Source organism: Aythya fuligula, chromosome 2 (genome assembly GCF_009819795.1).
Source record: "Aythya fuligula isolate bAytFul2 chromosome 2, bAytFul2.pri, whole genome shotgun sequence".
Lineage (NCBI taxonomy): Eukaryota > Metazoa > Chordata > Aves > Anseriformes > Anatidae > Aythya > Aythya fuligula.
The window spans coordinates 78761730-78774924 of NC_045560.1; the positions used below are offsets into that span (position 1 = coordinate 78761730).

The 13195-nt window shown below is 39.1% G+C and overlaps 1 protein-coding gene across 1 annotated transcript in view; it reads right to left on the bottom strand.

Moving 5' to 3' along the window:
* DROSHA (drosha ribonuclease III) overlaps positions 1 to 13195 on the bottom strand; it is a 68245-nt gene that overhangs the window by 3814 nt on the left and 51236 nt on the right. The window contains exons 25-30 of the mRNA XM_032182689.1: positions 9662 to 9819; positions 7089 to 7194; positions 3585 to 3726; positions 2522 to 2604; positions 2307 to 2410; positions 306 to 398 (exon numbers count right to left, since the gene is read on the bottom strand). Coding sequence (XP_032038580.1) covers positions 306 to 398; positions 2307 to 2410; positions 2522 to 2604; positions 3585 to 3726; positions 7089 to 7194; positions 9662 to 9819 — 686 coding nt within the window. The remainder of the gene's footprint in view (positions 1 to 305; positions 399 to 2306; positions 2411 to 2521; positions 2605 to 3584; positions 3727 to 7088; positions 7195 to 9661; positions 9820 to 13195) is intronic.

Here is a 13195-nt window from a genome sequence, read left to right on the forward strand (position 1 = left end):
CCACAGATGAAGTTGCTATTTCCTGCAAGCTGTTCTGCAGTTTCCATTCTGAGAGCCACAAGTAGAGTATTATAGCGAGCCACCTTGTTCTTCAACACTAAAGACCCCAAAGTACACCAACTTCAAACCCTTCAGGTATTCCCAAAGCAGAAACTCATAATGACTTGAGGAAGGCTCCACAGTTTTCATCTTCTAAGGCCAACCAGACTCTTAGCTATCTTTGTGGTTGGCCATTTTGGACACCGCCACAGTCAAACTTCAACAATATGTGATTAATTTATTTATTTTATTTTTTTTTACTATACCTTGGGCCTTTACCACATCCTATTCTTTCCCCTTTGAAATAAACAGCTACTGTGTATGTCCTGGCATGAGATGGTCCCACTGTCTGTAGAGTCCTGAAATGAGAGACATGATTTATTCAGGCAGGAAGTATTAAAAAGCAGAACCTGTCAGTGGCACATACATCACCAAGCTCTCAGCCTGGTAAATACACTTAGTGGAACTAGCGCATAGCAAGGAGCAAGAGTTGAACGATGGCTGTACAAGTTACATTAACCCAGAGATTGCCAGGATGGTGCACATGCAATAAAAAGGAGCAATTTACATCAAATGCATCCCACTTATATCGAGTATACTTAATTCTTCCGGGTTCAGTCAAGGAGCACTAGGAAAATTAAAACCTTAACCTATAGGCAAAAATGCACACTATGCATTTGTTTCAGCAAAGTGCTGAAACACTGAATACACTTGGAATAAAATCAGTTAAATTGCATGTGGCTGTGCAATTGCAAATAATCACACCAATATGATTGCATGCACTAAAATTTTAGTCCTTGAGAGTTGCACAGTTAGCAAGGACTTTATATTGAGCATAGTACACCTCTCCACATTGTGAATTATCACAGTAATTTTCCATCAGCTTTGAAAAGTTACAGTTTGTCACAAAAAAAACACCTTTCCATTTGAGCTAAAGTCTAGGACATGCATCAACAATCACCTACTGTGGAAAAAGATAATTCCCTAGACATACAATGAGTGTTTCTTTTGCTGTCTCTTCTTCCTGTCCCAAATCTCTGCCTGCTGTCAGCTTGAGTGCTGTCCACTACCTTGTTTCTTTTTGGAAGTAGTACCAATTTCACATCAACATTTAAAGTATCTCTGTGTGCTGTGTAACTAGCATGAGCAAATATAAGCAACCCCAAATTTAAAAGCAATACTTCTGACTGCACTGAAACAGAACCCCAGGAAAAGGTATTCAACCAGATAATAGTGAGATAACTAAGCTGTGCTACAGAAATCAATTTATCATCATAGCAAAACAAAATAAACATTTGTTATCTGATACCTAGTGGGTTTTTACAAGAATCAGACATCATTTATTTTGTATCTATCTCCCTCACACGAGATAAAGGTGAGCCCTCACAGAGGCCCTACGGAGTCAGGTTTCCAGTGTATCAGTTACAGTGTTGAAACAATCCTATTTCTGAAGAGCACTGTTTCTCACTGAATCACTACATTTCATTGAAAACTTCACTTCCATACATGCAACAAATGAAGACTCACTCTTCATGTCTTTTTTTATATAATAATCCCAACAACACTAGCCTTGAACTTTCTTAGCCTCTCTCTCTTCTTTTGGGGGTTAACTTTGCACTCATCCCTGCATAATTGGGTGGATATGGATGCAGTATACAATCTTAAATTTCATTATTGCCTCCAAAGCAGCTAGTATGCTATTTTACAGCTCTTCACAAAAGAGAAGTAAGGCCCATCCCATCCAGCTTCAGGTATACAGGAAGACAGATACAGGGTGAATTGTACAGTGAGCGTCCAACAACTGTTACCCTTCAAATGCATCCAGCTGTGGATTACCAACAACCTACGATCAGGGCATGTATCAAGGCATCTATGTTTCCACAGGGATGTAGAGAAATTTCATACTACTGAAAAATAGAATGGAGGTATTTTGACTTCATATCCAAACACCTACTGTTCGATTCATTCCATATAAAATACTCATTCCTTACATTAAAGGAGAAACAAATATAGAATGATGCCAATGAAATATTCCATCAAACATACATCAAACGTAATGTTTTCCTCTCAAACTGTAAAAGATAAAAATGCTTTATAATTCTGTAATGGTTTAAAACATCTAAAACTTGTAAAACAATAGTTCAACATTTTCCATTTTCAGACAGTGACTTGAAGGCTATGGGAAAAACAAGGTGAACAAATACATCTTCCTCCATATAAAATAAAGATTAATAATTAACTGGTAGCTGTAAGATGCTGGTTCTTACTTGTAAAGAGGAATGTCTGGTTCTTTTCCTTCAGTCCTGAGAGTCAAGCAGCATTGCTGAAGCTGAGATTTAGGGTCATTCCAATCTTGATTTAAAATGAACTCCTACAAGAAATTCACAAAGAAGATTACAGTTGAGAGATTGTGATATGAGTCCAAAACGCTGCGTGTTAAAATTCAGTAGTGGTAGGAATGTAGGAAACTGACTGGCCTTACCTTTAGCCGTGGAAAAAAGCATACATTCATGAAAGTGTGAACATATTCCAAATCTTTATCAATGTATAGGGCAGCAATAAAGGCTGGGGAGAAGGAGAAAAAAAAAAAGGTTCTGTCATTTATATCCACGGAGAATGTTAATGGCTTACACTTTTAGAAACAAATATTCCTGAGTACAGTAAAGACATACTGAATTATGTTTCACAGCAACGATCTGAGGAGGGTATTACTGTCTTGCACACAAAGAAAAAAATAAAGTTGACCAAGAGGCTAAATGACTTACCCAAATCCACTCAGTCATTTAAAGACTTTCACATTTTAACCAGCAAGCCATGGCTACTTAGTAATAAATTGCTGCCGGGTACTAAGAAAACATTTTATATCTAAATCACTACTGTTTGTGTGCAATTTCCATTTGCTAAGAGATCTTGGCAAAAGCCAAGGAAGTCTGGATGGCTCACAAAATATATCAAAATATACAAGATACAGATTAACTTTCTTTGCATAATATTGATCATTGTTTCCACTTCCTTTGGGGGAAAAAAAAAAGTAGCACACGCTTTCATAAACAGACAAACAAATCATTTAATTTCTGTGTAACTTTCCCTCTTGTGGAATGGCCATTTTGAAACCTCCTAAAGTGTAGTTAAATGAACCACAAAAATACTCACCTCCTGATGGTACAATGTTCTTCCCATAGTTCTCATAGTACCAAGAACATACTATTGAAACATTGCAACTGCTGTTAAACAGCTTGACTCAGTGACAAGTTTGAACTTCCAAGACATTCTTTTGACCCAGTCACCATGACCATCACGGCCATCATTTGTAACCCTACAGTTTTGTATCTGCAATTACACCTTCCTCGTGCTTGCATACAGACTTCAAAAATATAGGCTAGTGTTCAAAAATTTGGTGCGCAGAGGTATAGTCATAATTTACTTGAAAAAACAAATATACATTTTTAATAATGATCTGAGCAATTTCTGATGACTTTCATAAATAAGCCCTGAGGATAAGAAAGTTGCATAATCACTAAGCTGTTATAACCACGCTAACTCACATTCCAAGAGATCAGCCAAAGTCTTAGTTCGAAGAGCTACAGGTCTTTTCGTCTTGTCATTAGTGATGGCAAACTCTTGCATTCCCAGCTCTTCTGCCACTTTGGCCTGTGTCCTGTTGTTCACCAAAGAACTTCTCAACAGCTGCAAGAGAAAGAAGTTCCACTCAATGGTAACAATTAGCGATGCCAAACTATAAAAGGTAGGACGAGCTGGGGGGAAGTTTGTTTTATTTTTTAATCCTTGCTGCCTCTCACTTCTCAGTTTGAGAATGTTTTAGCACACCTCAAATGATTTATGTACACATGCATTTTCTACCACTGATTCTTCCCTTCTCACCAATTTATTCTCTAGATATATTCCTTCTATAGATAAGTCTTGCATTTACAATGCTTTTTCTTGTGAGATTCTTTGCATTCATATGCCATCTCTTCATCAGTCCTATACTTCTTCAACTAACCTACATTCTTCTAGTCCAGGTAACACACAAAGTTGTACACATTTATTCTACATAAAGTATAAATGTATATTTTGAAGCCTATAGAACAGTCCCCATTGTCCACTACATTACATCAGCGTAATGTAACTTTGCTCTACTGAAGGCACTATAGCTGAACTGATGTATCCCTGATGAAAATCTGGCTCTAACATTTTCAAGACATGACAATGTCCAGGACACCTGGTTTCCCAGCAGAGCTCCCTAAGAGCTTACTGACTGTAGGCAGATTGCTAAATTAGCAGTCTGATCAGAACTCTGTCAAAGATACAACAATCTGGCACAGCCTAAAGGAGTATTTTGGTATTTCAGATTTTTGTTATATTTTCTGAACCCATGGTTAAGGTGAGCTTTGTGTTTGTGGATTTTAATTTTCTTCTTTAAATTAATATTTTAATAAATTGGGGGATATTCTGAGAAAAATGCCTCTCTTCCACAGCTTATATATAAACGAGAGCTGAGAAGCTGGATACAATGTTTTTACCTCTTTTGTCTTCCATATCACATTTGCACAGCTTATTAGATCCAAGTTATGTGCTACCTGGCTCCAGAACGTCAACTGAGCTTATGAAAATCAAGATTTATTCACTGCACTTGATACTTCATCTCTGACAACAGATAAATAAAGAACAATATGTTCATAATTTGTCTGGCAATGATGTATGAAGCAGATACTTGCAACTTGATCTTCATAAACTAGGCAGACTGCAGAAAGGATTACTACCAGCCTTCCTAACCTGTGCTTAAACTCATCTTCTACTTGTTCCTTTCCAAAAGCCTTTTTTTTTTTTTTCCCATAAGATACTCTTCCCAACCAAATCCTAACTCCAACATGCAAGCTATGCATGTATCATGTGATGATGCAATATCATGTAAGGAAAATCCATTTATTGCAATGGGAGAAGTAGGATTTCTTTTGCTGTATTTGCAGAGTCTTTATTTTGACAGGACCCACATCCACTATTAGCACTATCGTAAGTGAGCCACATACAAACTACATAGCAAATTAGAGATGGCAAGAACCACTTACCCATTCACCACTGTGGTTCTCAACTTATGCCATAGTAAACCTTGCTTCTTTTATAAGTGGAATCTAGCAAGAAGCTCAATTCCTCTTTGCAATATAGTGAGGATCTCAATTCTAATCAAAACTGAGTTGGTTTTCTTCCACTTTCACGCAGCATACTGCTACCCATGACTGTAGCATAAGTTAGCACTGGGGAAGCATCTTCCAGTAGCCAACAAAATTTCATTCTATTTTTTGGCAGATTATTTTGCTATCTCAAAACATGCATACAAGATTACGTTCTCCTTTCCTTGTTCTTACACATACTTAATTTACAGACCTCTCTTCACAAGTAATCACACTGGGAAGCCACTGCATTGCCAGTCAAGTGGTATCTTTCCATCCTTTACCAATGTTGTCTTCAACAGACACCACCCACCTAATGCTCCATTATTATTTCCAAACATCTCAAGTCAAGAGGAGAAAGAACCCAGAGTTTGCTGTTTCTCTTCAGGTCCTACATCAGTCTCCCTCCACCTCACAAGTCTCATTTCATTTGCCCTCGTATTTAAGAGACATTCAAAGACTATTTTCTTTTCCACTGCATGCACATCCCCAGAATTTAAATTTTATTCTAGGCATTGCCTACCTCTGTGTCCTAATGTATTTTCAGCATCCATTCCACTCTTTGTAGTTTCCCCTAAATCTTGGACAATGTGCAGCTTGTTCTACTTGCCAACTCACTTATCATTAAATTAAGCAACACAGTGATGTTCTGATCGTTGTTTTGAGTATTTATACCCATTAATAGCAACACTTTATGTCCTTCCTGCCAAATATTTTTGGAAGACTTATCTTACTATAACAACACTGATGCATATGTTCTTAAAAGTCACCTACAAAGGAAAACAACGCCAGTCTTGGATTTCTGCCTTATGCTTTTGTTTCTTCTGTAAAGAATTAATATGACAAGGTCCCTTTTAATTTTTACATCAGAAGTTCAGGCTTCATCAACTGCTTCTCCTGAATGGTGCAGAAGAATTCACACAAACGTAAATGACAATTGAGAAATGGTGAGGGAAAATGAAAATGACTTAATTAGAGCACATACTTCGTCTTTTTTGTAAACACCTAAGTGGTATTTTCTTCAAAACGCACTGCCTGTCAGATACTTATCAGCACCATCCCTTCACTGATTTGCAAAATCCACTCTCAGTAGCTAAGAAATCTATAGTGTTACTTTCTAATCTGAACTAGAGAACTTGACATATATTCTTAATACATGTATCACTTTTTTATTTCAATCATCAAGACTTGAAAACTAAGAAAAATTTAGCAAGCCTAAGAAAAACATCTTCCTCTCATACTGCCTAGCTGCAGTACTAAAGAAATCAGTCAATCAGGAAACCATTACATATATTACAACCCTACATCTAAAGTAATATAAGTAACTGAAAAATCCCCAGACTAGGTTGTTCAGAGCATGAACAAGAAATGCTGAAAAGTTACCATAATCAGCAATAGCTGACTAACAATATTAAAACTAAATTCAGAAGTTATTATAGGGGCTTCAAATTAAAAGCAATAAGAAAACATCGTAAAATAGATTGTAAAAATTTCCTGTCTTGAAAGATAACCCTGCCTGGTTTTGGGTTCAAAGGGTTAGAAGTCATGAATAAAACCCATGTGATGTGCCTGTTTAAATAAATGGTTTGAAACACCTGTCATTAAACATGAACTAGTCTTATCTCCCAAGTTTGTAACTGACGTCCTTAAAATTATTGATCCATTTCACAGGCAACAAAAATTATTGCACTGGGCTCACAAATCACCTTTTCCTATTCATTGCAGAGCTCGTGACTTAAAATTAACAGTCTTATTAAGAGCAGTGGTTGCTCAGGCCTCTTTTATTAATCAAATCCAGAACAATTCACTAGCGGCTCCCGTAATTTCAGTCTGCATCCCACACTTGCTCTCTCAGAGCATGATTGATGGCAGTCTCACCGTTAAGTGCCCTTCATGATGATCAGGGAAATGTATGAATAAATACTCTGTGGCTACCAGCTGCATTATGGAGTCACCCAGGAATTCCATCCTCTGATTGTGGCCTCTGAAAAATGAGACATCAATGCAGCAAAATCAATAAGCACTCAGGAAGGAAAAAACAAAACCAGCATGCACACACAAATTAAAATAAAGAGTGGTCTGAAAGTGAGCTTCACTCATTTTTGAATACACTTAAGACAAATTTCCAGAGTTAACTAGGTGAGATGAAAACACAACAAACTGTTGTAATACTGACTTTGAGCAGGAAAGCAAATCAAAGTAGCTACAGATAAACATGGTTTTTAGATCACAGATCTAGGACTAATTGAAGACCAGTTGAAATCAGGTTTGTGATGGGTTAAGGTCTCTACCTGTAGCTTCTTAAAAACAAGCAAACTATTGAATCACAGAATGCTTTGGGTTGGAAGGGATCCTTAAGGATCATCCAGTTCCAACCCCCTTGTCACAGGCAGGGACACCTCCCACCAGACCAGTTTGCCCAAAGCCTCATCCGACCTGGCCTTGAACACCTCCAGGGATGGGGCATCCACAGCTTCTCTGGGCAACCTGTGCCAGGGCATCACCACTCTTGAGTGAAGAATTCCTTCCTAATATCTAATCTAAATCTACCCTCTTTTAGTTTAAAGTCCTTTGTCCCATCACTACACTCTGTGATAGCTTTCCCTCTACATTCTCTCTCCAGCTTTCCGTAGGCCTCCTTTAGGTACTGGAAGGCCACAGTAAGGTCTTCCCAGAGCCCTCTCTTCTCCAGGCTGAACAACCCCAACTCTCTGAGCCTGTTTTTCATAGGAGAGGTGATCCAGCCCTTTGGTCATCCCCATGGCCCTCCTCTGGGCTCACTCCAACAGGTCCACATCCATCTTATGTAATTTTATGTTAGGGGAGCCCAGAGCTGAACGCAGGATTCAAGGTAGGGTCTCACAAGGGCAGAGCAGAAAAATCCCCTCCCTCACCCTGCTGACCACACTTTTTTTTGATGTATACAATGTACATGGATACGGTTGGCTTTCTAGGCTTAAGTGCACATTGCTGGCTCATGTTGATCTTCTGACCAACCATCACCCCCAGGTCCTTCTCAGGGCTGCTCTCAATCCATTCTCTGCCCAGCCTGTATTTGTGCTTTGGATTGCCTCAACCCAGATGCAGGACCTTGCACTTGGCCTTCTTGAACTCTATGAGGTTCACACAGGCCCACTTCTCAAGCCTGCTAGGTCCCTCTGGATGGCATCCCTTCCCTTCCCTCCAACATGCTGACTGTACCACACAGCTTGATGTCATCAGCAAACTTGCTGAGGGTGCACTCAATCCCACTGTGCATGTAGCTAACAAAGATATTAAACGGTGCCAGTCCCAGTATTGACCCTTGAGGAATGCCACTCACTGGTCTCCACCTGGACATTGAACTGCTGACTGCAACACTGAGTGTGACCATCCAAACTATTCCTTATCCACTGAGTGGTCTGTTCACCAAATCCATTTCTCTCCAATTCAGAGACAAGGATGTTGTGTGGGACTGTCAAATGCTTTGCACAAGTCCAGGTAGATGACATCAATTGCTCTTCCCTTACCCACCAATGCTGTAACCCCATCATAGAAGGCCACGTGTCAGGCACGATTTGCCCTTAGTGAAGCCACGCTGGTTGTCACCAGTCACCTCCTTATTCTCCATCCTTAGCATAGTTTCCAGGAGGATCTGCTCCATGATCTTGCCGGGTATGGAGGGAGACTGACTGGCCTGTAACTCCCCAGGTCTTCCTTTTTTTTTTTTTTTTTTCCTTTTTAAAAATGTGTTTCCCCTCTTCCAGTCAGTAGGAACTTCAGATTGCCATGACTTCTCAAATACAACAGACAGTGGCTTAGCAGCTTCATCTGCCAGTTCCCTCAGGACCAGCGGATGAGCCTCATCTGGTCCCACGGACTTGTGCACCTTCAGGTTCCTTAGATGGTCTTGAACCTGATCTTCTCCTACAATGGGCTATACTTGCAGCGATTTCAATAGAGAAAGATCTGTCCATTCACAAGAAATAAAAGGATCAGGGTTTACACCCATGTTCGATCCTGGACTGGATATGCACTGGTACAACACTATTTTCTTTATTACATGGTCTGGCAGCTCTAGTCAGAGACCCAAGCCTACTGTGTGTTTAGGTGCTGTACACACAATATAACACAAGGGCTGTAGCTGCACCAAAAAAACATGACTTTTTTCCTCTGCCCAGATGTACCTTCACGAGTGTTTTGCTACAGTGTCAAGAATGTTGTCCCAAAGTCAATGATGCAGGAAGCTCAGAAGATACACCAGGATGGTTCTTTAACACACGTAACTCCCAAGTTATCCACTATTGACTACTGTCAGAGACAGGACACCAAGACACGCAGGCTGACAAACATAGCTATTCTCTCTTCTGAAGAAGAGATAGAACATCTAGAGTTTGTTTGCAAACAAAGCAATTTGGGATATTAACAGCAGGGCCAACAGAGCTATACAAGGATTCTTGCCACATACTCACAGAGTCAGGTGGTTAAAGCCTACTGTCCTCAGAGTGAACGCACGTGCTAGAAGCCGAACATGAGTAAAGATGACTCCAATTGCCTCCTCAAACTCCGTAAGCTTTTGAAGAACTGGAGATGTCTCAATGAGTTGCCTGTCAGTATTAGACTCCTGCAGCTGTAAATAAAATGAAGAGTGAGTAAAGACAAACTGGTACTATTTCAGAACTTTTCAGAAAAAAAAGAAAACATTCTGTAAACCAAGGGCAAAGAACACAGTGAACAAATCATTTTGTGAACAGCAGAACTGAGAAAATCCAGTTTCCTCTGGCTTTTTTACTTGGATATTTACTATGCAAAGAAAACGTGAGGTCAGATGAATGTGTTTTGGCTTCTTTTTCTTTTAAAAACACTTAAGGTGTTTATAACACATTGCTTATATGGTCTTGTCTCATGTCAATAGCATGTGCTACTTATCTTCATAAAATGTATAAAATTGTGTCAGATCTCTGATGTTAAGAAATTGCAATTGAACAACAAATTCAAAAATTAATAGAATATGGCTGTCACACCACGCATCAAGATGAGAAAATACTAATCTATTTCTCTCGCTCGAGTATCAAAAATGAAGAACACTTCATATACAAAATTCATAAGGACACAATAACATCAGAAAATTAAAACGATCACTTAGGTCAGTATCTGTCCTTATCAGTTTCTTGTCTAACATCTTTGACGTAGGAACACTAAAATGACTTTCTGGAGTTGGAAAATGACTTAGGCAATTTCTCCAGTCACTCTGGGCATTTGTCTTGTATAACAACGTCTAAGAGAAGGCATCCAAATGATGCCTAAAGGAAAAGCAATAATAATGCAAGTATATTAAGGACTTTCCTGATAACTATTTAATCCTCCAACTATCAATGGACTGCCCAAGTTCTATGCTGTTTAGGTATACTTAGTAACCCACAATGGGTTGTGCAAGTCCTCTTCCACAAGCTTGACTCATTGTCACATACAAGCTTTCAGTATCCCCAGAGATGTTCATCAACAAGTTCCACAAATCTGCTGATTTTATTTTTTTTTCCTAAAGAACCAGGTTGGTTCAAACTTGGGTATCAAGTTTTCTTTTTGATTATTCCTATGGCTTATACTGGAACAGGCAATTGGTTAACTGTTTGTCTACTTATGTTTTGGACATGTCTGTTCCAGGCCTTGCCTTCCCATCAGGCCCCATCCCTGGAGGTGCTCAAGGCCAGGCTGGACTGGGCTTTGAACAACCTGGTCTGGTGGGAGGTGTCCCTGCCCATGGCAGGGGGCTGGAACCGGGTGATCTTTTAAGGTTCCTTCCAACCCAAACCATTCTGTGATCATCTCTTTTCTAGCCTGAAGATCACTAACTTACTTGCTTTCCTTCCATCACTAACTTACTTGCTTTCCTTCCAAGAGAAGCTTTGATCCTTTCTAGGATATCTTTGTTGCCTCTACTTCTTTCTTCCCACCACCTCTTATATTTCTAGTGTATCATTGTCAAAATGCGAGGCAGAACAGCACATAATATTCAAGGTGTACACACAAGCCACAGGTTTTTTGAAGTGGCATTATAATATTTTTTTGTTTATTCTGTCCTTTTTCTATTAATTGATAACCTTCAGTTGGTCTTTTTTGAAACACTGAGCTTTCACCCTATGTCTTCACAAGGCTACATATCCCAGCACTGAAATCCCCTTTTTGATGATTATGGTCAGATTGGAGTTCAGTTGCATGTGGAGCTGGGACTGTTTTTTTTTTGCTTCCTTATGTGAAGCCCTTTATATTTACCTACATGGTATTTTGTTCTTTTTCACTTCATAGCTATTCACTCTTGAATTCTCACTGTCAGACTGCAATTCTTCAGCCTCCTGTTGTCCCTGCAACCCTGAATAATTTGGTGTTGTCAAACTGCCACCTCACTGCTCCACCTCCTCCCTAAGGTGGAGATGTGAACAGCCTGTATTTCAGCAAAGATACCTAGGGAAATCCACTGATGATTTCCAATCCCTGTAAGATATGGAGATTTCTACTCCTTCTGTTTCTTATGTTTCAGCTACTTCTTTAAATCTTTGTCGGACTGACAATATTCACTTTTTTGTTGTTTTGTTTTTTGTTCCATTTTACTTAATGTCTATTTTTCTTAATCACATTTTCCACTGATTTGACTAAATCAAATGACAGGGTTACAGACCTTCCAGTTCTCTACATCTCACCCAGAGCTATTATTGTTTATTTTAAATCAGAACCTAATTTGCCATATTGTTAGAGACACTTAATAAAAAATTAAATTGCCACTTGTCAGGCTAGCTGTACCCAAGGTGCAACTTAGGAGGCCTGTGCCTCCCCTTCCTGGCAAGCAGAGTTAGGACAGCTTCTGAGACATGGAAGAAAGAACACTTTCATCAGAGCAGTCAGGATAGGGGTAACAAATGACAAGCATATATAGTCTCCAATATCATACATAGATAGACAGATTGGAGATTATCTAGCAGGATATATAGTCACCAGCCCTATAAGCAGAGTCCAAGCCTTCTCTATGAAAACAGAGACAAAGGATAAAAACTAAAATCAAAAATAAAGAAATTCAGAATAAAACTTTTCTTGGGAACTTGTGCCACCACTAAGGATAATTGGTGCTGAATTGTGGAAGATCTTCCCACCAACATTCTTTTCTGTTTAGTTCTGTCTTACACCCACAAAGAGTTGGTTTTAAAATGCTTCAGGTGCACTGATTTGTTGCTGAAGATTTTGCCTAAGTAACCATTGCAAAAATCTGTAAATCTGTCTGCAACATTTCAGATGGAAGCCTCAGAGTGACCTGCTGAAGGGTGTGCTCACAAGTTTCAAAGGAGTCAAACCGACAGCACAAAACATCAGAGATTTGGTTGGACAAAAGAAACACTCTTAGATGTTTGTATGATCCTGAAAACTTTACTGACTGCATCACAACTTGGATACGGCTATCCTTGCAGCACTCCTGCACCCTTGGAAGACGTGAACATAGGAAGCTACAATGCAGTTCTCTCAGCTTCCAAACTTGTAAACTAACCACTGGTGGACCTCACAAATACATAAAAGAAAAAATAGTTTTCAGACACCTTCATACTTTCAGTGGTCAGCTATTAAAGCTACAACAACCACTGAAGGAACCATGCTGTCATTGAACAACAAAAATCAGCATCACACTCTTAGGCCATTTAACTAATGTGACTTTCAACTATTAAAGTTCCAGTCTTAATTTCAGGTTAAGAAAACAGGTACAAAGATTGTTTTTGTAACCTTTCCCTGCCCCTAGCTTCCAGAAGATAACAGGAAGATGCCAGAACATTACCTCTCACTAGATTTATCATATGAAAAGCACAGTTATATATCAAACATGAACCAAAGAAAGGTGAATGATTAATCCTGAGAGAGGCATAGATTCATTATTTATCAAAAAATCAAAGGCAAATACATACACTCCTCTGGCTACTTTTTAGAAAATTTTCTGAGATGTCACTACAGTGGAAACCTATGGAAAA